The 26,682-nt window shown below is 40.3% G+C and overlaps 1 protein-coding gene across 2 annotated transcripts; it reads left to right on the top strand.

The window, feature by feature from the left end:
- The first annotated feature begins 1,157 nt into the window (after positions 1-1,157).
- PRPF3 (pre-mRNA processing factor 3) lies at positions 1,158-26,115 on the top strand. 2 transcript variants are annotated; one of them, XM_072766640.1, is made up of 17 exons: positions 1,506-1,643; positions 4,926-5,115; positions 5,895-6,025; positions 7,289-7,384; positions 8,019-8,165; positions 12,652-12,735; positions 12,925-13,145; positions 13,970-14,276; positions 15,156-15,322; positions 16,086-16,165; positions 18,671-18,814; positions 19,730-19,829; positions 20,002-20,115; positions 20,802-20,920; positions 21,201-21,284; positions 22,349-22,410; positions 25,226-26,115. In XM_072766640.1, exons 5-17 carry the CDS (start codon positions 8,148-8,150, stop codon positions 25,370-25,372), a joined length of 1,647 nt encoding a protein of 548 aa, XP_072622741.1. In that variant the 5' UTR covers positions 1,506-1,643; positions 4,926-5,115; positions 5,895-6,025; positions 7,289-7,384; positions 8,019-8,147; the 3' UTR covers positions 25,373-26,115. The 2 variants fall into 2 exon arrangements, with proteins under 2 accessions (XP_025838790.1, XP_072622741.1); XM_025983005.2 differs by lacking the exon at positions 7,289-7,384 and having other exon boundaries at positions 1,158-1,643.
- The last annotated feature ends 567 nt before the right edge of the window (positions 26,116-26,682 follow it).

The raw sequence follows: 26,682 nt of genomic DNA, 5'->3' as shown, positions 1-26,682 counted from the left end.
GATAAAGAGCAATCCATGTAGAGAATGTCAAATCCAAAGACCTTGAGGTGAAGTTATCCTTGGCATGTTCAAGGAGTAAAAGGGATTACGATTCTGGAGTTGAATGACTGAGGGAAAGAGTGGTGGTAGGTTGAGATCACAAAGGTAATAGAGTGGCACATTTTACTCTGAATTGTATGAAAAGCCAAGAAATGGTTTTAAGCAAGGACATAATGACCTTTTTGAGGTGTTTACATGGCCACTGTAATAGCTGCCTTTCTAGTACTAGATAATTTGCTTATTAACCTACGTTATGAGACAAAAGGGGGACAGACTGGAAGCAGGAGGCTCCTAAAATAATCGAAACATAAAAATGAGAGTAGTGGAGGTGGTGAGAAACAAGTGGGTTCTGTATGTATTTGAAAGTAGGATCAACAGAACACAGGAGTCCAGGATAATTCCAAGATTATTGGCCTGCCGAAACTGTAATACAGTTGTTCTTAACTGAGAATGAAGACTTGGAGCTGGTATTTTGGCAGGGCGGGTGCGGTGTGAAATCATGAGTTTAGTTTTCATCATGTAAACTTAAGATGTGTTACAGACTAAATAGGCAATTGACTATTATATGTAATATAGCTTATTTAACTCTATGAAAAGCACTGTTTTAAGTGCATTACCCTCATTCTGTCATTGTTGACCTCAGAGCAGCCCCTGTGAAGAGGATTTTTTTTTAACAGGTGAGGAAACAGGGCTTCAGTAATTTGCCTGCTTTCATAGCTAACGCGTGAGATCTAGAATACAAATCTCGGTAGTCTGACTTTAAAGCCCCTGTCCTTAGTTTAAGCAATATCGATTTTCAGAGGATGTCTGGCATATGGTGGTAGGCAGTCAATAAGTATTACGCCAATGAATGAATGAAACCATAAAAGGCACAGATGGAGGGCATGCTATCTTCGGAGTCGTCCTATGTTAGTCATTTTTCTTGGTGGTCTCTGACACTACACTTAAGTAAGGGAAAAAAGGTTAAAGGGGTGCCGCCTCTCAAGATGGTTTACTGCCTACCAGAAAGGCTCAGTTTAGCCCGAACGCAGAAGCCTCGCTTTTTAAAAAAAAAAAAAAAAATTTTTTTTTTTTTTGATTTTTATTTATTTAATCATGAGAGACGGGGGGGGGGGGGGGGGGTGGGCAGAGACACAGGCAGAGGGAGAAGCAGGCTCCATGCAGGGAGCCCGACGTGGGACTCGATCCCAGGTCTCCAGGATCACGCCCTGGGCCCAATGCAGGCTCTCAACCACAGAGCCACCCAGGCATCCCAGAAGCCTCGCTATTAGCGCATTTATTCACACTGAGTACTGCAAGCCCAATTTCTGCTTCAGGCAACATTAACTTCGCAGTAATCTAGTTACCAGATTTCGCTGGAGAAACCCAAAGACGCAGGAACTTTCATGCGCAAACTTTACTTCCCTGGCACGCATGCGCTCCGCCGCGGAGAAAGTAGCTACTACGGCTGCGCAAATCGGTGGCCCGGCCCTTTGCCGTCACATGTGGGGGACCGCGGCGTGGCGGCAGCTGTGGCGGTAGCGACGGCAGGCCGTAGGGCGGTCCGAGGGTTTCCGGTTCCGGTGTAACGTTCGGGCTCCGTCTCAGAGGCTGAAGTTTGTGAGGTGAGTAGTGCCCCGGGCCCTTTGAGGGTATCCTCCTGTCTGAGCAGCGAGGGCCGGGACTCAGCCCAGGGGGAGGACAGAGGCGGGAACGTTCAGTGGGAAGGAAGCTGAGAGAAGTACAAGGTTCTGAGGGAGAATGGGTTGGAGTGAGATTGTGAGGAGGAAAAGGGCGGGGGCGGGAAGGGGACGGGGTGGGGAGACTAGCCCTAAGATGAGGAGTTTGGGGAGAACAGGGTGGGGTAGGGAACCGGTCGGAGATAGCAAACAGAAGAATGGGAGTTGCAGGGGGGAAAGTCAGGTTAGCAAGGAAGAACACGGAGTAAGGAAATTTTTCAGAAGATTTTATTCTCCTACCTGTTCAGAGATCCTGCCTTCCTCTACTTCCACCCCCGCCCCGCCCGAGGCAGTTATTGTCGAACATTTGATTAGTGACAAAAAGCTAGTTACTGTTTGAAACTTTTATTTTTGCCCACTGACTGTTTAATTTCCTAGAGGATTGGGTTGAAGTTGAATACATTTGTTAGTATGGTACTTGAGCACACATTTCATCTCATAGAGTGGTACGTCATTTGTTCCTTGGATTTTCAAATTGCTTACCCTTTCTAGCCCATGATTCAATTCTGGTGGAATATAAGCCCCATTAAGGCGAGGATTGTCTGTTCACTTGTATCCTCAGCACACAGTACACTGCTTGAGACCTAGTACTTATGCAGTGTTTATTGAATGATTAAGGATTATTTAGATATGGCAATTGGCTTCATTTTGTAAGACAAGTAAACTGAGGCTCAGAGGAATTACTTGCCAAATAGAGTTCGATATTTCAAATGTTCAGTGTGAATTTTTTCTTCACTCATTTTGGGGTCTGAATCTGCTTCTTTTGAGTAACGTACATTTAATATGTATTGATTTATACAGTATACTGCTATATCATGAGAGGTGAGTAGAGCTGCCATAGAATTATTCATATAACATGTCCCTGAGGCACACAAAATCTTGCACTCCTATTTTCATTACGTTAATCTACTAGCTTCCAGTGGTTATACCAAAATTAAATACACAGTTTAGCAACAGGTCTTATAGAGAATAAACCTGCCAAGAAAGTAGAAGTTAATTAGACCATCTTTTAAGAGAAAAAAGATGTCTTAAAATATCTGGAGGGGTGCCTGGGTGGTTCAGTCAATTTGGCATCTGCCTTCAGCTCAGGTCATGATCCCAGGATCCTGGGATCAAGTCCGGATTCAGCTTCTCCCTCTCCCTTAGCCTCTCCCCACCGCTCATATGTTCTCTCTCTCTCAAATAAAGTCTTTAAAAAATAAACAAAAAATCTTGAAAGATTGACTCTCAGAGACCCTGATTTGGAGCATTGCTGTGAGGAAGTTAGCTTGGAAATTGAGGTCAGTGCTGTTTATTAGCTTTAGGCACTTAGTGAGAAAATCAGGGAAATAACATTTTCTCTCTGCTCATGAGCTTTGCTATTTTTTTTTTAAGATTTATTCATGAGAGAGACAGAGACATAAGCAGAGACATAGACAGAGGGAGAAGCAGCCTTCTCGCAGAGACCCCAATGTGAGACTCGATCCCCAGACCTGGGATCACTCCCTGAGCTGAACACAGACGCTCAATCACTGAGCCACCCAGGCATTCCAAGCTTTACTGTTTAACTAGGAGAGCAAAATGTAAACATGAACAATTTTGAAGAATTGCTAACTTGGGTAAATAATAAAAATTTGTTGTAGAGAGTTCTTTATGATAGTGTTTTTTCTGCTAAGCTAAAAGCTAAAAAGAAAGGAATAAAGATGTAAAGGGAGAGAGAGGAGTGCCTGGATGGCTCAGTGGTTGAGTGTCTGCCTTTGGCTCAGGTCATGATTCCACGGTCTTAGGATTGAGTTCTGTATCGGGCTGCATGAAGGGAGCCTGCTTCTCCCTCTGCCTATGTCTCTGCCTCTCTCTCTGTGTCTCAAATAAATAAATCTAAAAAAAAAAAAAGAAAGAAAGAAAGAAAGAAAGAAAGAAAGAAAGAAAGAAAGAAAGAAAGAAAGAAAGAAAGAAAGAAAGAAAGAAAGAAAGAAAGAAAAAGGGAGAGAAAGTACATCCAAAATGAGGGTATTCTTTTCTGAGCTGAGGGATTAATTTTGTGAAGTCAACTGACAGAGATCTCGTAGAACATAAAATGATCTGGGTACAGAATTTCCACGGGGATGACTATGACTACAGAGAAATGTGACAACATTCTTAGGTATTATGAACTTTATTGTTTTTAAAAAATTATTTATTTGAAGTAGGCTCAACACTCTCTCAATGCGGGGGCTTGAACTCCCAACCCTGGGATTGAGAGTTGCATGCTCTACTGACTGAGCCAGCCAGGTGCCCAGGATGATGAGCCTTTTTTTTTTTTTTTTTTTTTTTTTTTAAATAACCTGGTGGAGGGCCAGTGGGAGAGGGAGAAAGAGAATCCCAAGCTCCACACTAGGTGTGCAGCCCAGTGTAGGAATCTCAGTCCCATAACTCCAAGATCATGACCTGAACTGAAAATCAAGAATCGTATGCTTGACTCACTGAGCCACCCAGGCACCCCAGATTAAGAGCTTTATTTTATTTTTTTAAAGATTTTATTTATTTATTCATGGGGGTGGGGGGCGCAGAGATACAGGCACAGGGAGAAGCAGGTTCCATGCAGGGAGCCTGATGTGGGACTTGATCCTTGGTCTCCTTGGCCCTGGGCTGAAGGCAGCACTAAACCACTGAGCCACTTAGGCTGTCCAGATTAAGAGCTTTAATATTGGATGGCTTACCTGGATAAGCCCTCTTTTTTTTTTTTTTTTTTTTTTTTTTTTTTTTTTCATCTCTAAAAAGAAGGGAAACCTGCAGGTCAAGGCTGGGTTAAGGAATACCTGCCTGGAAGTAGGAGGAATAGAAAAGCTGGTCTTTGGGTAGGCTTTTCAGTCTTGTTTTCAGGTTGTATGTTTGCCAATCTTTGTTATGAAAGGATCAAAAAAGAAGCTAGAACTCATTTCTCAGACTGGGTTATTCCCAGGGTTTGCTTGTTTATTCCACAGTTTTCACTTATCCACTGATACTTACTGAGTTAGGGTTACAAATAGAATGTAGTTTTTTCTGCTTTGAAGTATAGGTTTTAGGAAAAGTATTTGGCTTGAAATGAAGTACAAGAACTCACCTAAGGATTGAGAATAGGGGTGGAGATGACATTCTTGATGTACTAAATATTGCCTGGAACGGTCTTTTCCTATCCTCTAAAAGAACTTTTTCCTGGTTTCTTTTTAGGTGCAGTACCGAATCCGATTTGAGCTACCATACTTTTCCTGAAGAATGGCTCTGTCTAAGAGGGAGCTGGATGAGCTGAAACCATGGATAGAGAAGACCGTGAAGAGGGTGCTGGGTTTCTCAGAGCCCACAGTGGTCACAGCAGCACTGAACTGTGTGGGGAAGGGCATGGACAAGAAGAAGGCAGCTGGTATGTCCTTTTATGAATCTTTGGACTTAACATACAGCATGACCGCAAATATTGATTTGAATTTTCCCAAATTCTCTATTGGAAGTATCTGAAAAAGATCAGGCCACATTTTATTTTCTCCTGCATTATAATGGAAATAGCCTAATGATGAATTTTGCTTTTTTTCTTATTTTTTATACTATTCATGACTTTTTTTTTTTTTTTTAATGTAAACTCTACGCCCAATGTGGGGCTTGAACTCATGACCCCAAGAGCAAGATGCCTGCTACCAGCTGAGCCAGCCCAGGCACCCCTTTGTGATCTACTTTGAATTTCATACTGACTTCCTTTGACCAATGTATTGAACTGGCTAAGTTATATTTACTTAGGAAATATGCTAAAGTCATATAGATATATTCAGATTCAAACTGACATCTGAATATATCGAAGTCTGAAAAAAACAAAAAAGTTGAGGAAAGCAGAATTTGTTTATGGTAGTCCCCTATAGCTTACTGTTTGGGAAGAGTTAGGTGATTATTCATCATAAACTTTGATGTTCAACCTGAATAGGTTGCTCTGGCCATGCTACTTCCTACTGCAAAAAATTCTAACTGTACTTTTACCTCATAAGGTAAGGTCTTTCAGTGTAAAAGGATTTATGGGAATCCTACAAAGAACTAACGAAAACATTTCCCTCCCTCTTGGGGATAAAATTGCAGTGTTGGCGTCTGCTATATGCCTAGTATTGGACTAAGTACTCTTTATTTTTTCAACCCTACCACCTCTTTTTATCCTGTCAGACCATCTGAAACCTTTTCTTGATGATTCTACTCTCCGATTTGTGGACAAACTGTTTGAGGCTGTGGAGGAAGGCCGAAGCTCTAGACATTCCAAGTCTAGCAGTGACAGGAGCAGAAAACGAGAGCTAAAGGTAGGTTACAGTTAACTATCTAATGAGCTTGGGAGTGTTTTGAATGGTAACAAAGTTGCTGAGCTTACCTGACTTACACTTTGATATTCACTATTAGAATACATAATATTCAAGAGAGGTACTTAGAAGTCAAAGGAGAGAGGTGAACTTGTATTATCATCATTTCATGGTGATAAACCACCTAAGTTCATGGGTTGAAATATTCCAAGGAAACCATTGGTAGCTTTGTCCTTTTTTGTGTACAGTTAGGGTTTTGGTTCTTATGTTTCCCTTTGTCTCCTCCACTCTCTCCTTTGCTACTACCTATACATTGATTGCTTTAAGGTTTTATGCTTTGAATTACTTGATAACTAATAGATTGATTGAGAATGTGACTCCACAGCTATAGACCTCACTGTTGTTCCTTTCAGAGGTTTCTCTGCAATGGACCTGTAGATGGGATACCTAACAAAAATTATTTACTGTATGTCTTGAGAGCTTACCGTTTGCTGTATAGCATAGCATATTGCTGGTCATCTGGCCCCATGAGTGGAGTACTTAAAAGGACCATCATTACTATCTGACCTCCTTCATTTTTTATTCGGTAGTTGCTAATTTGTCAGGCTTTCTTTCAATATTAGCAGCGTCAAGTGGCTAATTTCTCTATATCTTTTTTGTCTCTTCCATTAAAAATGTCTTTTCTGTGACTCTCACCAAACCTTCCAAAGTTCATTTGATACCTTGGCTATCCTGTTGCTTTTCCTGAGGCACAAAGAGTGAATAAGCAATGTCTGCTGGTCCCTGGCCAGGCTGTGGAACCAGGAGAAATAGAGAATTGTGTGCCTTTTGTGTTTAAGGCATTGTAAGGTGTTCAGAGGAAGGAGAAATAGGTCTTGCCTTAAAGGAATTTGCAGTTGGGGGGGAGGGAGGGCACAACAAAATAAAGTCACAAATTATAAATAAAATCTAAGTAGCAGTTTCTTTTAAATTTTAGAGTTGACCAGACAGTCAGACTGATGTTGAATTTTGTTATGTTTAGGGGAGGAATGCTTGATCCACAATATACACAGATCTATGGAGTGAAGTTAATGCTATAATAGGGTGTGTGGCTATGAAAATGTTGAGGCATGCTGTGAATGAAGTGACTACATTGGGTGGGATTAATAAAAATGGTTTCTTGAAGGAGGTATCTAGATAGCCTTGGGATATGGGTCCCATTTTGGTCCATTCAAGTCCCCACCCCACACAATATATTATGGGAGAGTCCTTTTTCTTGAACTGTAGGAGTTCCAGGAAGCGCTCGCCCCTGGCCGAGGATATGTCCTTGCAAAACACGAGCCCTCCTAGTGAAGAGGGGATGTCACCCAAAGCCTACCACCGGTGTGTACATTTGCTTTTTCCCATTGTCCCTTCCAGTTGGCCACTCTTCGTCCTGTTAAATTCACCTTGCAAATTAGTCAACATATTTGAGTTCCCATTGTTTAATGAGAACAAGTGTTACTGGGGAATACTGAAGAAGAAAAAGAAAACCCCTGTCCTGGAAAAGCTTAGACTCTAGTTGGGAGAAAGTACTAACATTGAAAGACTTAACACTTGGCAAGCAGAATGTCAGCAATGTAATTTTATGTAGTATGAACCCAGGCCTTAAATTCTAAGAGGATGTGAAGCAACAGTTTGATCAGAGTGGGATAAGATTATTAATGAAGAAAACTTCCTGGAGGAGGTGAGTTTTAGGCAGGATTTGGAACAGGGATATGACAAGTTGAGGGAAAATCATTACAATTGTAGGTAGTAGCGTTTCTAAAGACTTTGAGATGGGAACATTTATAAGGACATGGAGATGAAATTTGCTTGACTGGAGTAGGAGAATGATGAAGTTGGGTGAGATGGTCCATTTGGTGGAGGGTCTAGAGGACTCTGGGAAAAGCCACAAAATGCTGGTAGGGACTAGGATGATTCTTCCTTTGTCCCGTGGGCAGGGAGACAACTCTTATTTTGTCTTGGGTTTCCTTAGGAAGTGTTTGGTGATGACTCTGAGATCTCCAAGGAATCATCAGGAGTAAAGAAGCGACGGATACCCCGTTTTGAGGAGGTGGAAGAGGAACCTGAAGTGATCCCTGGGCCTCCCTCAGAGAGTCCTGGCATGCTGACTAAGCTCCAGGTGAGTAATTAGGAACTGAAAGCAGTGATTTTATGAGTTGAAGAAGCAAGAGATGCATGGGTCCAGATTCATTGTGACCTTAATTTGAATTAGTGTTTAGCATCGGGGAACATTTATTTCCTGTTTTATGTTTTGTCATTTCTCAGTTTAACGAGGAGTATTCCACTGAAGACTATTGAAATTGCATTTACTCGGGCACCTGGGTGGCTCAGTGGTTGAGCATCTGCCTTTAGTTCAGGTTGTGATCCTAGGGTCCTGGGATCAAGTCCTGCATCGGGCTCCCCACAGGGAACCTGCTTCTCCCTCTGCTTATGTCTTTGCTTCTCTCTATGTCTCATGAATAAATAAATAAAATCTTTTTTAAAAATTGCATTTACTGAGTACCTATTATGTGGCAAACAAGGTGTATTACACATATCATTTGGCCAGTTGTGTACCTCATTGGATCATTGAGAAAATTGTTGAAGTAGGGGCGCCTGGGTGGCTCTGCGGTTTGGTGCCTGCCTTTGGCCCAGGGTGTGATCCTGGAGACGCGGGATCGAGTCCCACATTGGGCTCCCTGCATGGGGTTTGCTTCTCCCTCTGCCTGTGTCTCTGCCTCTCTCTTTGTGTCTCTCATGAATAAATAAATAAAAATCTTTAAAAAGAAAAAAAATTGTTGAAGTAATCAGAACTCAGTTTGATGGCAGAGGAGAATTTGTAAATACAATGCAGAGACAGTATAACCCACTAAAATAATTTTTAAAAAAGATTTATTTATTTTATGATAGAGAGAGAGAGAGAGAGAGAGAGAGAGGCAGAGATACAGGAGGAGGGAGAAGCAGGCTCCATGCCGGGAGCCCAACGCGGTACTCGATCCCGGGATTCCAGGATCGCACCCTGGGCCAAAGGCAGGCGCCACACTGCTGAACCACTCAGGGATCCCCCACTAAAATAATTTTAAGTTGACTTAAAATTGTTGTTTTTTTAAAGATGTGATTTATTTAAAATTTTTTTTTAAAGGTTTTATTTATTTATTCATGAGAGACACAGAGAGAGAGGCAGAGACACGGGCAGAAGGAGAAACAGGCTCCATGCAGGGAGCCTGATGTGGGACACAACCCCAGGACTCCAGGATCATGCCCTGGGCTGAAGGCGGGTACTAAAGTGCTGAGCCACCCAGGGATCCCCCAAGATGTGATTTATTTAGAGAGCATGCACAAGTGAGAGAGGAAGGCAGAGGGAGAGAGAGAGAATCCCAAGTGGACTTTGCTGAGGTCAGTGCAGGGCTCCATCCCAGGACCCTGAGATCATGCCCTGAGCCGAAACCAAGAGTCAGACGCTCTACCAACTCAGCCACCCAGGTGCCCCGACTTTGTGTTTTTGTTTTTAATAGGAATTATCTATATCTTTAGAATGGACTCTCTTGGGGTGCCTGGGTGGTGCAGTTGGTTAAGTATCTGTCTTCAAAAAAAAAAAAAAAAAAAGTATCTGTCTTCGGTTCAGGTCATGATCTCCGGGTCCTGGGAGCAAGCCCTGCATGGGGGTCCCTGCTCAGCAGAGAGCCTGCTTCTCCCTCTCTCTCTGCCTATCCCCCCTACTTGTGCTCTCTGTGACACTCTCTCAAATAAATAAATAAAATTCTTAAAAAAAAAGAGATTAAGGTAAATTTTTTAAAAATATTTTATTTATTTAGTCATGAGACATACAGAGAGAGAGACAGGCAGAGACACAGGCAGAGGGAGAACCAGGCTGCATGCAGGGAGTCCGATGTGGGACTCGATCCCAGGTCTCCAGGATCATGCTCTGGGCCGAAGGCGGTGCTAAACCACTGGGCCCCTGGGGCTGCCCTAAATTAATTAATTTTTAAAAATGGGCTCTCTTGGGGATCCCTGGGTGGCGCAGCGGTTTGGCGCCTGCCTTTGGCCCAGGGCGCGATCCTGGAGACCCGGGATCGAGTCCCACATCGGGCTCCCGGTGCATGGAGCCTGCTTCTCCCTCTGCCTGTGTCTCTGCCTCTCTCTCTCTCTCTCTCTCTGTGACTATGATAAATAAATAAATAAATTTTAAAAAATAAATAAATAAATTAAAATGGGCTCTCTTAAAACAATTTTGATACTAGCGCACCTGAGCAGCTCAGTCAGTGGAGCATACAACTCTTGATCTTGGGGTTGTGAGTTCAAGCCCGTTGTGTGTAGCGATTACTTAAAAAAATAAAAAAATAAAAAATAAATATATAGAATAAAAAAAAAGGAACAAACAGGTTTGATACCATATGAACAGTAAATACTTCTTCAACCATTTAAGATTTCTTGGAAGGGGAATAGAATATATACATATGCATATTGGTGGGTGAATGGTGAATGAATTTTTTTTTTTTTTTTTTTTTTTAAGGTGAGGGAGGCAGAGGGAGAGAGAGAGAATTTTAATTAGGTTCCATGCCCATTGCATCTCCTGTCACCCAGCACGTTGCTTGTCTCTGGGCTCAGTCTCCTGGCCCTGAGATCATGACCTGAACTGAAATTTGGAGTTGGACTCTTGGGGCACCTGGATGGCTCAGTTGCTTTAGCCTCTGCCTGCAAATCAGGTCATGATCCCAGGGTCTTGAGATCAAGCCCCACATCAGGCTCTCTGCTAGGCAGGGAGTTTGTTCTACCTCATCCTCTGCTTGTTGCTCTGCCTGCTTGTGCGTGCGCGCCCACTATAAATGAATGAATGAATGAATGAATGAATGAATAACTTAAAAAAAGAGAGAGACTCCTAACTAATCGAGTCACCCAGGAATCCCTAAATTTGCTTATTTGTATCTGTAGATGATAGTTCTGCAAGGAAAGAAACTGATAACTGGTGCTTTATGGAGAATAGAGGTGGAAGAAATAATAATATACCCTACTGTACTTTTTTGCATTTTGAACTACTCAAAAGAAATATTAAGAAAGTAAATTTTACAGGGGTTCCTGACTGGCTCAGTGAAAAAAGCATGTGACTCTTGATCTTGAGGTCGTGAGTTTGAGCCCCAAGTTGGATGTAGAGATGACTTAAATAAATCTTGAAAATAATTTAAAGTAAATTTTAAAAAATAGAGGGGCGCCTGGGTAATTCAGTTGGTTAAGCCTCTACCTTTAGCTCAGGTCATGATTCCAGGATTCTGGGATCAAGCCTGGCATCAGGCTTCTTGCTCAGCAGGAAGTCTGCTTCTCCCTCTCTGCTGCCTCCCTGCTTGTGCTCTCACCGTTTCTTTTCAAACAAATAAGTAAAATATTTTTTTTTAAAGATTTTATTTATTTATGACAGACACAGAGAGAGAGAGAGGCAGAGAGACAGGCAGCGGGAGAAGCAGGCTCCATGCAGGGAGCCCGATGTGGGACTCAATCCCAGGTTTCCAGGATCACACCCCGGGCTGAAAGCAGGGCTAAACCGCTGGGCCACCGGGGCTGCCCTAAATAAGTAAAATCTTTTAAAAAAAAATCTTGAAGCACCTTGACGCCACAGTGTCTTTTTTAGAAAATTCAAGAGTTACTTGATTGTATTCTCAGAGTTTATCATTGTCATATTCTTTATAATTCTTTTTTTTTTTTTTAAGATTTTTTATTTATTTATTCATGGAAGACAGAGAGAGAGACAGACAGAGACACAGGCAGAGAGAGAAGCAGGCTCCATGCTGGGAGCCTGACGCTTTAAACTTCTTAAAGAAGGGTTTTACAAAGGCTGGGAAGCAGGTCTTTGCTTTGTTGTCTCCAGTTACCCAAAACAGAAATTCTTAAAAGGTAGGATAATTTGGGGCACCTGGCTGGCTCAATCAGAAGAGCATATGATTCTTGATCTCAGGGTCCTGAGTGTGAACCCCATGTTAGATGTAGAAATTCCAATAAGTAAATAAACTTAAAAACAAAAAAGTAGGATAATTTGTGTGGATTCTGTTTTGAATGCTCATAATAGCCATATAATGTAGGTACTGTTTTTACCCTTTTTAGACAGTTGGAGTTTTAGAGATTAAATACCATGTCCAAGGTCACACAAGCAGTAAATGGGAGAGTTAAAATTCAAGCTCAAGTTTCTCTTAACCTGAGCCTTTCTTTGGTTTTAAAGATTTCTTTGAGAGACGTGGGAGAAGGACAGTGGAAGAGGGAGAGAGAGAGAATCCCAAGCCGACGTAGGGCTCCATCCCTTGATTCATGAGATGAGATCATGACCTGAGCCAAAATATGAGTCAGACACTTAAGCATCTAAACTATCCAGGCACCCCTGAGTCTTAATCATCAAATTATGTTAACTACCTAACGTGCCAATCCTGCCACAGAATGATGGGTTGAAAAGTTTCAATGCCCAGTATAGTAGGCTTATCTTTACTAAATATTCTAGCCAGTGGTATGAGCAGAATATGATGGGTTCATTCGAAAACTTTTAGTTCTCTAGACCTGAAAGCCTTTTGCATTTAGGAACTTATGCAGGAGAAATAAAAAAAGAGATGTTAACAGTTTTTCAACTTTTCTCCCATCGAGCACAGATCAAACAGATGATGGAGGCAGCTACACGGCAAATTGAGGAGAGGAAAAAACAGCTGAGCTTCATTAGCCCCCCTACACCTCAGGTATTGTGCCCAGGTTACTCTGAAAAGAAGACTCTGTAGCAAAGCATTTCTTGCTATCCACTCATTTGAGAGTCTGGAAGGTTACTGCACGTTCCACCCCACAGTCTACCAGAGTGAGTCTGTGTGTATATATGTGTAAGTGACCTATCTGATTCTTCTGATTCTGACTTCTTTTTCTCTATCTAACAGCCAAAGACTCCTTCTTCCTCTCAACCAGAGCGACTTCCAATTGGCAACACTATTCAGCCTTCCCAGGCTGCCACTTTCATGAATGATGCCATTGAGAAGGCAAGGAAAGCAGCTGAACTACAAGCCCGCATCCAAGCCCAGCTGGCACTGAAGCCAGGGCTCATTGGTAATGCCAATATGGTGGGCCTGGCTAATCTTCATGCCATGGGCATTGCTCCCCCGTGAGTATCTGTTTCATGGAACTCCTTTTTATTGCTGAAGCTGGAGCAATAAATACTTTTGAAAGTGAAAACAACAACTTTGAATGTTATTGATCCTCTTCTTCTTCCAAGGAGCCTACATCATTTCTTAAAGTTTCATATTTCTTACATATGTTTAATACCAGTTGAGGGACACCTGAGAGGCTCAGTGGTTGAGCATCTGCCTTCAGCTCAGGACATGATCCCGAGGTCCTGGGATTGAGTCCCGTATTGGGCTCCCTGTGCAGAATCTGCTTCTCTCTCTGCCTATCTCTTTGTCTCTCATGGGTAAATAAATAAAATCACAAATAAATAAATACTAATTGAATTCTTTTAGCTTCCTTGTTGCAGAATTTAACTTTTTTTTACAATTGGTAGAACTGAGATTAAGATTATTCATCTATTGTTGGAGCTGGGAATAGAACCAGGTCTCCTGGTTCCTAACTCCAGAGCTATATCCATTAAACCACAGTGAGAGACAGATCTGAGAGTTCTCTACAATTGGATAAAGATGATAAACTATTTTTAGCATGTACAGTTGATTTGGCATACTATGTCTGACTTAGAAATTCAGAAGTGAAATAGAATTACAAATTCTTGTCAATGTAATTTCAATTCATCAGACTATAGTCTGTACTCAAATATTTAGTGTGATGTTTTCAATCAGAGTGTTACTATTCACTGATGAGCTTATGTTCCCTAGACTTGTGTAACCTATTCTCTTTGTTGGATTCGACTTGTTTTGTTTGTTTTTGTTTGCTGTATTGTCCCATATGGCATTTATTTATTTGTGCACTATTTCTCAGGAAGGTGGAGTTAAAAGATCAAACTAAACCTACACCACTGATTCTTGACGAGCAAGGTCGCACTGTAGATGCAACAGGAAAGGAGATTGAGCTGACACACCGCATGCCTACTCTGAAGGCCAACATTCGTGCTGTGAAAAGGGAGCAATTCAAACAACAGCTGAAAGAAAAGCCTTCAGAAGACATGGAGTCTAACACCTTTTTCGACCCCCGAGTTTCAATTGCCCCTTCTCAGCGCCAAAGACGTACTTTTAAATTCCATGACAAGGGCAAATTTGAGAAGATTGCCCAACGATTACGGACAAAGGTATCTGGTTTATTTTTTATTTTTTATTTTTTTCTGGTTTAGAATATAATCTAGAACTTCAAAGAAGTTAGGGGACAGAGGAAATTTAATACAGTCCTAAAATACTATCAATTCAATTCTCTTAAGTTTTAGGCAGTTAGATACATAAGTAATAAAGCAGTGACTAATTTTTAAAAACTTCATTTATTCCTGGAATACTTGATTTTTAGCTGATTTGTCTTCTTAATTACATTCTACTTATGTGAAAAGGAAAGTTTGAAAATTCACATACAAACAGTGGAAGGAGGTTATGCCTGGGTGGCTCAGCAGTTGAGCATCTGCCTTCAGCCCAGGGTGTGATCCTGGAGTCCCGGGATCGAGTCCCACGTTGGGCTCCTTACATGGAGCCTGCTTCTCTCTCTGCCTATGTCTCTGCCTCTATCTCATTGTGTCACTCATGAATAAATAAATAAAATCTTTAAAAGAAAATAGTGGAAGGAAATAATTCAAAATGCTCTGAGTGACTGAGGAAAGCTAGCCTGTCTTAACATTTACTGCAGATAAATAACTCCACACGTGAAGAGTTAAACTGACTATATATATTCAGTGAATTTTGCTTCTTGTTTTTATCTTCTTAGAATGGGGTTTTCATAAAATGCCAATTTTTGTGTTTTGCTACAGGTATACACTGGGGTGAGAGGTGGTGATGAGGGCAGTTGCATGTAAATCAACTAAGGATAAAATAAAGTAGAATGGCTCTTCAGAGTTTTCAGAAATTATGAATTCTTTGCATTAGACATAAACAGTTCAATGAGGGTGCTTTAAAATTTGGGATTCTTTCATGTCCTTGTTTTCTGTGACTCTGGTTTATCTTCGCATCTTGGTTTATCTTGTCTTTAGGCTCAACTGGAGAAGCTTCAGGCAGAGATCTCACAGGCAGCTCGAAAAACAGGCATCCATACTTCAACTAGGCTGGCCCTCATTGCTCCTAAAAAAGAGCTAAAGGAAGGAGATATCCCTGAAATTGAGTGGTGGGACTCTTATATCATCCCCAATGGCTTTGACCTGTGAGTTTGTTAGTTAATATTTTTTAATAAGGCTAGAATTTTATTGGGAGAGATGATACTCATGCATTAAGTAAAATCTTAAAATCCTGAGGAAATAGGTAACCATCCACAGGCTTATGTATTGGTGAAGAATATGTTGTATAGGTTTCTTTAGTTTTGGGGGTTAACAGAGGAAGGAATAGGCACAAATCTAAAAGGGAAAGGATGTAAATTTTGTACTTGCTTTTGTTATACATAATTATTTGTTTTCTTAATGATTTTTTTTTTTTTTTTTTTTTTTTTTGCTACTTATAATAGATTTTTATATTTCTTAAAGATCTGGTCCTAGAACAAGAGGAAGGATAATTGATTCGGGAGAGAATGGTTAAGAAACATTTGGAGAGCTTTAATTATATTTGTTCTGTAATTCTGATACATGGCTTTAAGAGACCGTGTCTCAGCCTTTCTCCTTTCCCTTCTTTTGTCAACCACTGTCCCAGGGAGTTCTTGTTATTTGTTAGAGAATTTTACATCCATCAGGGATGTTAGGGTAGGAAAAAAGTTGAGAATGACTAGTGTGGAGAGTATGTCCAACCTTAGTGGGACCCAGTTTTCTCATCTTAAAAATTATGTGTAATATAATTACATGTTGTAGATATGCAAACACTAAAAACTGTTAGAATGCATTGTGAAGAGTGCATTTTTTCATTGTGTTTCTGAGACTCCTTCTCTTGGAATTGTCTCTACCCACATATCTTGTTTTCCCTTTTTCCTCCAATTTTAGTACAGAGGAAAATCCCAAGAGAGAAGATTATTTTGGAATCACAAATCTTGTTGAACATCCAGCCCAACTCAACCCTCCAGGTAATGTGTAGATTACTCAACTAAGGTTCTAGTTAAATAGAACTTCATGTGATAATGGACATGTTCTCTACCTGTGCTGTCCATATAGTAGCCACTATCTACTAGTGACTTGAGCTCTTGAAAATTGGGTTGCACTAATAAAACTGAAAGACTGAATTTTAAATTGTATTCAATTTTAATTAATTTCAATTTAAATAGTGTATGTATCATGATCTTAGTTAGGGTTGTGGGATTGAGCTCTGCTAGGTATGGAGCCTGCTTAAGATTCTTCTCTCTCTCCCTCTGTCTGATGTGTTTTCTGTCTCTCTCTCCTATCTCTAAAGTAATCTTTAAAAGTAGATAGAATATGTGGCTATTGACTACAGTATTGGACAGTGTAGCTCTAGAGCACTGAGGCTTAATCTAAAGATAGTTTCACTGATATATATTACAAGTTAGGTTTTAAAAAACATTCTTGGGGTGGCTGAGTGGCTCAGTCAGTTAACCATCTGACTCTTGATCTCATTTCAGGTCTTCATCTCAGGGTTATGGGTTTATTTATTTCTTTTTATTTTTTATTTTTTTAAAAGATTTTATTTATTTATTCATAGACACAGAGAGAGAGAGGCAGAAACACAGGCAGAGGGAGAAGCAGGCCCCATGTAGGGAGCCTGATGCGTGATTCGATTCTGGGTCTCCAGGATCACACCCCAGGCCGCAGGTGGCGCCAAACTGCTGTGCCACCAGGGCTGCCCTTATTTTTAATTTTAATTTTAATTTTTTTTATTATTATTATTTTTTAATTTTTATTTATTTATGATAGAGAGAGAGAGAGGCAGAGACATAGGCAGAGGGAGAAGCAGGCTCCATGCACCGGGAGCCTGATGTGGGATTCGATCCCGGGTCTCCAGGATCGCGCCCTCGGCCAAAGGCAGGCGCTAAACCGCTGCGCCACCCAGGGATGCCTATTTTTTATTTTTAAAGATTTATTTATTTGTTTATTTATAAGAGACACACAAAGAGAGAGAGGGAGAGATCGCTAAACCGATGGTGCTAAACCGCTGAGCTACCCGGGCTGCCCAGGGTCATGGGTTTAAGCACCACATTGGGATCCACACCGGGCATGGAACCTACTTTAAGAAAAATAAAAAACATTCTTATCTCTGACTCCCAACTCCACTCTTGTATACTTTTACTAAATACCTGCCCTTTTTCAGTCATCTTTGTCTTTAGCCTTTCTCTCTATCATTTTTGTAGCAAAAGCTTATTGTCTCACTCAAAAGAGAAAGGTTTTAGTTGTGGCTGTGTTTTTAACTAGCTGAATCCCTTGGGTAAATCACTTAGCGCACAGAACTTTCTCATAAGTAGAGATAATATTAACTGTTATACCTTCTGTATGTATGTATGTTATACCTTCTGTATGTATACCTTCTTTTATGACCTTATGTAGGTCATAAAAGATTTTTACACTTTGATCAGATTTGGGATGAATAGAAGATATTTCAATTAGTAAATTTGGAAAAATAGATTAAGACCTTGAGGTGTTACAATGTATGATAATCATTCAATATTAGTTAATCAGAGTATACTTAGTTGTCATCATTGTGAATTATTAGAAGAACACGGGGGATTTTGTTTGTTTTAAAAAGTGAGTGGTGCCTGGGCAACTCAGTTGAGTGTCTAATTCTTGATTTCACCTCAGGTCATGATCTCAGAATCATGAGATCGAGGGGAGCCCTACAGGCTCAATGGGGAGTCTGCTTGATTCTCTCCCTCTACCCCTCCCCCTACTAGCATGTGTACAGGATCTTTCTCTATAAAATAAATTAACAATTTTTTTTTAAGATTTTATTTATTTATTCATGTGAGACACAGAAAGAGGCAGAGACACTGGCAGAGAGAGAAGCAGGCTCCACACGGGGAGCCCGATGTGGGACTCGATCCCAGGACTCGAGGATCACGCTCTGAGCTGAAGGCAGAAGCTTAACCACTGAGCCACCCAGACATCCCTAAATAAACAAATCTTTAAAAAATATTACTAAAAGATTGAGGACACACCTGGCTGCCTCAAATCAAAAGAGCATGAGATTCTTGATCTCAGGGTTGCGAGTTCAAGCCCCACTTTGAGTGTAGAGATTACTTAAATAAACTTTTAAAAACTAATAATAAATAAAATTTAAGAAAGTTAAATAAACTGCTTTGGGAGTCCAGAGGATTTTCCTGTAACTCCAAAATTATAAATTTCATCTTGGCCCCACCTAACCTAAATACTCATGCAGAGCAACTAGAGCAGCTCTAATTTTGTTTTCTGTATTTGCTACTTTTCAGTTGATTAAAGGGTTCACCTGCTTCAAGAAAAAACAAGTTAGAACACTTATGAAAGATAAGGATGCTTTTAAAAAATGTAACATACTACCATTATCCAACTTAAAAATAGCAAATTTCTTTTAATGTGAGTGATTGATTGTCACCTACCTTCCTCTAATGGGCTTCTTGCTTTTATACTTTCATTTCTCTACCTGGCAGTTGACAATGACACACCAGTTACTCTGGGGGTATATCTTACCAAGAAGGAACAGAAGAAACTTCGAAGGCAAACGAGGAGGGAAGCACAGAAGGAACTACAAGAGAAAGTCAGGCTGGGCCTGATGCCTCCTCCAGAACCCAAAGGTACGTATCTTGGAGGCAAAGAAGAAAGGGTGGTACATTTGTTCATCTCTGTATTTCTAGAGGAACTTTTACATCTCTCTGTATTTGGGTGCTTTTTGTTTTCTATGAATCATTCATTGATTTTTTTCTTCCTATTCTAAATTTTCTACAATCTTGTTAAGACAGGTCAACATATTTGGTGTAGAGGTCATTTAAGGTTTATTTGTAAAGTGTAAAAATATATAACACTCTGATCTTCCTGGAAGAGTAATGGTCTTGAAATTCATGAAGATAGTAGTTACAGTGTTTGCATAGAGTGTTTTGTACATAACTCTTAATATTTGAAAAATGAAAATACTGTTGATAGAAACCTTCACTCCTGTAGTTTCCATTATCACTCAGTAATATTTGAGTGAGCACTGTTATGTGTAGGATCTTTCATTAAATGCTGTGATCTGGGGCAGCCCGGGTGGCTCAGTGGTTTAGCGCCACCTTCAGCCCAGGGCCTGATCCTCTAATGGGCTGGAGACCTGGGATCAAGTCCCACATCTGGCTCCCTGCATGGAGCCTGCTTCTCCCTCTCTCCCTCTGCCTGTGTCTCTGCCTCTCTCTCTGTGAGTCTCTCATAAATAAATAAAAATCCTTATTAAAAAAAAAAATGCTGTGATCAGAGTGAAAAATACCAAAGAAATTAAAGTTCCTTATCTTTCATAAATTTTCAAGCAGTGTAAATAAATGTATACCAACTATATAGATTGTGTGACCTTCCACAAATACTGAGTTAATTGGATGGGCTTTTCAAGGTGTAGGGGTTTTTGGAGGAAATAAACTTGGAGCAGAGATTTGAAATAGGTGAATAGTTGAATTGATTGAGAAAAGGTGACAGGTTATCCCAGCTGGAGAATTCATTGTTTTCTATCCTCTCTCCACTTGCAGTGAGAATTTCAAATTTAATGCGAGTATTAGGAACAGAGGCTGTTCAAGACCCCACGAAGGTAGAAGCCCATGTCAGAGCTCAGATGGCAAAAAGACAGAAGTAAGTGCCATGGGATTGGGTGGAAACCCGGGCAAGTACCTTTCCCAGACTCTTCTGAGGGGATCCATATTTGGAGGGAGGGGAGAGTCCTCTGTTGCTCTCTCTTTCCCTCAGCTTTGCCTCTGATCTTCAATGCCTTTCTCACTTGTGGATGTCCTTCCTGTCACGACAGAGCGCATGAAGAGGCCAACGCTGCCCGAAAACTTACAGCAGAACAGAGAAAGGTCAAGAAAATTAAAAAGCTTAAAGAAGACATTTCACAGGGGGTACACATATCTGTATATAGGTAGGTGTCCAAACTGGGCCAGCCTTTGCCTTAGAAATACCAAAAACTTTTCCAAGTGCTTGAGGCAGAATCACTGTGGTCTAACGTCAGTCCCTACTCTCTTCTATGACCTCAACATGAATCAGGAGCTAGTAAATCTTTTTATAATGAGGGAGGGTTAAAGACTTACTATTCTATCTCTGAGAACTTCTCAGTGAACCAGTACTAGTTCTGAAGAATGAATGAATGAATGAATGAATGAATGAATGAATGAATGAATATACCTGGTGAGACCAACATATGAACTAAGGATCATTCTCTTTGTGAAATATAAATATAATCTATTTCTTCTGGTAACATTATAAGCATCTAGAAGGCAAAGAATTTGTTGATCATTACACTGTCAAGAACAATTAGCTTGCAAGTACTTTTGGATAGTGGTAATACCTCTTCTTTCTTAGAGTAAATTTTGATTACCTGCTATTTGTTGTGTGTGTGTACAATACTGGTCTTTGAAGTATAAGACAGTGGAGTTACTTCAAGACTTACTGATTCTGCCTTTCTTTCAAGCGTTAGTGTACGTGCTTACTCCAGAGGCTGTTGTTTGTAGAGAGAAAACCATTGTGGAACATCTGTTTATTTGCCATTCCATTCAGGCAGCTACTGATGCTAAAACAAAAGCCATAATTAAACTTTCCCTTCTCCAGAGTTCGAAATTTGAGCAATCCAGCCAAGAAGTTCAAGATTGAGGCCAATGCTGGGCAACTGTACCTGACAGGGGTGGTTGTACTGCACAAGGATGTCAACGTGGTAGTAGTGGAAGGGGGTGAGTCCGAAAAAACTGAGGGAGACTGTCCCCACACAACCCTAGGCCTTGAAGTGAATAGAATGGTGGGGAAAAGGAGGAGAAGATAAGTGTTTTAGAGCCACACCTAGGTATAACGTCCTGGGTTTCTGTTTCTGTGTTTATTGGAGTAGAAGAACTTAAATGTGGTTTCCAAGATTGCAACTACCACCTTAGGGTCTGAGTAACAAATGAGCTCAGAGGTTCTTTCTACTTCATCATCTTCCACCATTCTGGCAAAATTCTCCTTCTCTGTTTCCAGGCCCCAAGGCCCAGAAGAAATTTAAGCGTCTTATGCTGCATCGGATAAAGTGGGATGAACAGACATCTAACACAAAGGGAGATGGTGAATGGGGGTTAGAGGGGATTAAGTGGGAGGTGGGGATGGTACTCTGTCCATTCATCTATTCCCTCCCACTGAAACTTGATCACACTACATATTGTGGAGGAATGTTAGAAAGACCTGTTTGGACTATGAACATAGTAGACATTCATAGAGTTTTTATTGTGTGATGATATGTGTGAGGGTTAGTTATTCTTCTGCCTGACCTTTAAGGCCTTTCTATTAGCTGGTTTCACTGTCTGCCTATATTTACCCAGGTTATGGGCATATATTTAGTTTGTGAAATTTAGCAGGCTATGCATTTATATGTGCATTGTCTATATTATATTATTTTTTAAAAAGTTTTTTAAAGTTTTTTAAAGGCAAAAAATATATATACATATATATATATATATACACACACACACACTTTAGCCCAACTTTATATAGATATAAAATAAAAAATATAAAATACATGTATATATTTGATACCCTCCTGTTATTCTTCTATTAATATTCATTCTTAGCTTCTTTGAAGCCCTGCTTTAGCAATATGTGCAGAAAACCTTACTTTTCTTAATTTTACCTAGCTTTGCAGACCCTCTTATGTTTTTTGTCTTTATTTTTGTGCCCTACTTAAAGGACAGTTTTAAACTGATCTATATTTTCTTTTGCTTTGCAAGGTTTCTAAGATATTTTCATTTGGTTTATCTGTCCTTCTTCATTAGATTAGAAACTCCTTGATAAGGGACTCTGTCATGTTGGCATCTGAAGCCTTGCTCTCTCAAAGTGTTTAGGACAACTTTTTATTAACAATAAAAACTTGTTAATTGCTTGTGTTTTATTTATCTCCTTATTCCCAGTACCTGATGCAGCTCTTGATATATTGTAGTGCTCAGTAAATGTTGAGTTTGAAGCTTTCAGTCTAATTTGGGGGAAATAAAGATAATACAAGACATTTGATCCTGATATATGGCAAAGGAACATTTAAAAGAATTGGGGTAGCCTTGAATACTCTTTGTTTAGAACCTAAACCTTGGTCTCTAGTGTAAGTCTAGAGCAAGATTTAGCTATATTGTCTTTTCCAGATGATGAGGAATCTGATGAGGAAGCTGTGAAGAAAACCAACAAATGTGTACTAGTCTGGGAGGTAGGTGATTTTTTGTTAAACACTGAAGCAGACTGTTAGCTAATTCCTGGTTGTTTATACCATTCTAGTGGAGCAGTGGAATGGTACAACTACGCAATTACTGATTCCTTAAGTAATTCATGTTTCTTTTTGGAACCCATGGTAAATGTTTGGCAGCAGATTCTTCCTGATTATATTTTAGTGAAATTGATGAGTATATAGGATATGTCATCTGGGGAAGAGTATGAAAAACTGGTGGAAAGAATACAAATTCTCTACCAACTCGTTTATTTCACAGTCACGGATATGAGCCGTGGAAAGAGGGAAATGAATCATTGTGAGATTTTGTATTGTTTTGTTTTGGTCTGGATATAATGAAAGAAGTACTAGACTTAACAATATGAAGTTGGGGGTCTGGGCATTACCACTCACTAGCTCTTTAACTGGGCAATACACTTAACATCAATTACTGTTGTTTTATCTGCAGAATGTGGATATTCTTTTCTCTTTGTCAGTTTTTTCTGAGAGCAGGATTAGATTACTATGTAATAGTGCTCTGTAAAATGGAGCTTGTTTATGGTTATACAGTTCCCTCATCCCTGAAATCTTAGTGAATCAGTATTAGTTCTGAAGAATGAATTAATGAATAGGCTTATTCAGGCCAATATGTGAATTAAGGATTGTTCATTGTTTGTGAAGCATAAAATACCATCCTCTTTTTTCCAGGAAGCATTAAAAATTTCTTTCATGGGGCCCCTGGGTGGCTCAGCGGTTGAGCGTATGTCTTTGGCTCAGGGTGTGATCCCAGGGTCCTGGGATCAAGTACCCCATCAGGCTCCTCACGCGGAGCCTGCTTTTCCCTCTGCCTGTGCCTCTGCCTCTCTCTGTGTGTGTCTCATGAATAAATAAATAAAACCTTTAAAATTTTTTTCTTAATTAATTATATTCTTATCCTGATGTTTTGCAGTAATTCTTTAATTCCCACTCCAAAATACATTTTTTTACATTGTAAATATTTTGTACCTTTATGTTGATTTAATGTTTTCATTTTATTCTTTTATGTTGAGTACATATATATCCTTTTTTAAAAAAGTACTGATGTTTAGTACTAGTTCTTTATTATAAAAGTATTACATTATTTTAAAAGTGGTGAATGTTTATTAAAATAAATTCTAGGGATGCCTGGGTGGCTCAGTGGTTGCGCATCTGCCTTTGAAGATGGTCCCAGTTCTGGGATTGAGTCCCATCGGGCTCCCTGCATGGAGCCTGCTTCTCCCTCTGCCTGTGTCTCTGCCTCTCTCTGTGTCTCTCATGAATAAATAAATAAATAAATCTTAAAAAAAATAAAGTTCTAATAACACAAAAAAGCACTTAACTGAAATTGTCCCCTTCCAATTCTCTGATTCTTTAAGACCACTCTTTATAGGCAATTGTTACTGTTCTTCATGTATCCTTTTGTCTTATCCCAGACTCCTCTAATTTATGCATACAAATGCATACAAATTAGGCCATAATAACCATAATACCCCACCTGCATATTTAAGAACCCAACCCCTACATCTCTTCCAATTTCTCTTCCATTTATCTCTAAGAATCCACAGGAATTGTATCTCAGGTTCAGAAATAAGCCAGGTTCTACTCTAGCTTCTTATTATAATTTGATCCCTGAAAGCCTCTTGAGGTATACTTTATGACTGCCGTTGCTGCTGGTACCTTTGGTGAGAATGTGGTTACACCCAGTACTGTATATTTTTCTATTGTAATTTTCTTCAGGTACCTCCCTCACTGCTCCCATTCCCCTCTTTAGCTCACCCTTATACTGTTCTTGGTCAGTGGGCCCCACAGCCTTCTGCTTGCATACAGGACCTCACTGAGTCTGTGGAAAGAATCCTTTCAGCCTCCAGTTCTCTCTCCTTAAAGGCTCAAATCTAGGCCTAGAGGTGCCTGGTGGGCCAATATTCATCCCATTTTACCCAGATATCAGAGCACAGAATTCCTCATCCTCCATTTGGTTAAAAAAAAAGACCTGAAACCTTTTTGCCAATAAATTCATGAAGACTCACGCGAACATCTAAGGGAGTGGAGGTTTAAATAGCTTTTACCATAAACTCATGCTCAACTAGGCATATTGCTATGAAAATGTTATTAGGTTATACAGATTCATTTATTTAAGAGTTGCCTGGGTGGCTCAGTCAGTTAAGTATCTGCCTTTGGCTGTGATCATGATCGCAGGGTCCTAGAATGGAGCTGTGTGTGGGACACGGAGAGTCCGTTTCTCCCTTTCCCTCTGCCCCTCCACCCAAGTTGTGCATACATGTTCTGTCAAATAAATAAAATCTTTAAAAATAATAAAGATTCATTTATTTGTTTGAGAGAGTCTGTGTGTGTGTGCATGCACACAAGGGGAGGGGCAGAGGAAGAGGGAGAGAAGCAGACTCCCTGCTGAAAGAGTTAGCTATATCTGATTTAAATTAGAAATTGCAGTGTTGGGACGCCTGGGTGGCTCAGCAGTTGAGCGTTTGCCTTCGGCTCCGGTTGTGATCCCGGAGTCTGGGGATCGAGTCCCAGGATCAAGTCCTGCATAGGACTCCCCATAGGGATCCTGCTTCTCCCTCTGCCTATGTCTCTGCCCCCCCCCCCCCATCTCTCATGAATAAATAAACAATCTTTTTTAATTACAGTGTTTTAGGGCCCTGGCTGTCTCAGTACTTGGAGCCTACAGCTCTCAATCTTGGGGTTGTAGGTTGGAGCCCCACATTGAGTACAGAGATTACTTAAATAAAATATTTTTTATAAATTTACAGCATGTTTATTACAGATTTTGTCTCTTTCCCAGGGTACAGCCAAAGACCGGAGCTTTGGGGAAATGAAGTTTAAACAGTGCCCTACAGAGAACATGGCTCGAGAACACTTCAAAAAGCATGGGGCTGAACACTACTGGGACCTTGCGCTGAGTGAATCTGTGTTGGAGTCTACCGACTGAGACTACTGTGAGCCCTTGCCTCCCCTCCTGCCTTTGTCTCTTCAGTCCTCTTATTCTACTTCCCAGCCCAGTCCCACTTGTGTGTGTGATCTCAGAACTGTGCCAAGCTGACATTGGGACAAAGGAAAAACACCTTAGTCCCTTCCCCAGTCAGCCTGGTGCTGCCCCTTATTCCCCTTATGTGCATATGATTAAAGAGTTATTTTTAAAGTTGGTATGATATTTTTCACACACTTATAGGTATTGGAGTTTCGGTCTTCAGATGATCTTTTCTCCCAACTTCTAGAAATTGCTGTGGAAAAAGAAAATTTTATCACTGATATCTGTGTATATATAAATGGATGAATGGGTGGGTGGATGAATGGATGAATATGTATTTTTGATGTCTAATGGAAACTTCTGACCTCATCTTGGAACAAGAGTGATAAATACTGTTTTCCTGGAGCGGAGTGAAGCAGAAGGTGTTAAGTGGGTAAAAGAGTGTGGAACAAATGAGTGTCCATCTGTTAACCTACAGTAAAGTCACAAGGTAGATTACCTCTGATCTTGGCTAAGTAATCTTAACAGGAAGTCATTTCCTCAAGCAGGTGTATATATGAGGTGTGTTGTGGGTAAAGTGGGCACAGGGAGAGTCCAAGGAGGACATTATGGGTCAGCTTGTAAAATGGAATAGAATTCAGGAATTTTAGTCTGTTTCCTCTCTTTACTAATTAAAGAAACGAAAGAAAATCTTTTTCTAAGAAGCATTGTGTAGTTTCTTTTTTCTTTTCTGAAGAATCTAAGTGTGATTCTGTTTAAGAATTTAATGCTTCTGGTTTGATTTTAGGAGTATTTAGGTCAGCATAAGTATCCATTGGAATCCAAAATTCTTGCCACATCTACACTTCTATTTCATGTTGCCTGTTGAGGACATGCCTGGAAATGCATTGAACACAGGAGCCATTAGTCCTCCCATAAATTCCTGTAGTTTGAGCTTACCACAAAGTGGTGTTGCAAAATGGATATTTGATCAGAAGTTAAAACATTCTGTGTTGTAAAATTAACCCTTTTAAAAAAGTTAAGTGTTGGGATGACTGGGTGGCTCATTGATTGGTTGAGCATCTGCCTTCAGCTCAGGGCGTGATCCTGGAATTCCGGGATCAAATCCCACATCAGGCTCCCTGCAAGGAGCCTGCTTCTCCCTCAGCCTATGTCTCTGCCTCTCTCTTTCTGTGTCCTATGAATAAATAAAATATTTTTTTTTAAAAAGTGTTTCAGGTCCTAGTTAGAGTTCCAATTTTTTTTAAAAGATTTATTTATTTATTCATGAA

The sequence above is a fragment of the Vulpes vulpes genome, chromosome 8 (assembly GCF_048418805.1).
Source record: "Vulpes vulpes isolate BD-2025 chromosome 8, VulVul3, whole genome shotgun sequence".
NCBI lineage: Eukaryota > Metazoa > Chordata > Mammalia > Carnivora > Canidae > Vulpes > Vulpes vulpes.
This window is presented reverse-complemented; position numbering and strand designations above follow the sequence as displayed.

Excerpts from the sequence above, each read along its gene's own strand:
- PRPF3 (XM_025983005.2), top strand. The coding sequence starts at position 4,971 with ATGGCTCTGTCTAAGAGGGAGCTGGATGAGCTGAAACCATGGATAGAG. Across the intron at positions 8,166-12,651 it reads GCATGCTGACTAAGCTCCAG|ATCAAACAGATGATGGAGGC; the intron begins GTGAGTAATTAG and ends CATCGAGCACAG. Across the intron at positions 16,166-18,670 it reads AGCCCAACTCAACCCTCCAG|TTGACAATGACACACCAGTT; the intron begins GTAATGTGTAGA and ends TCTACCTGGCAG.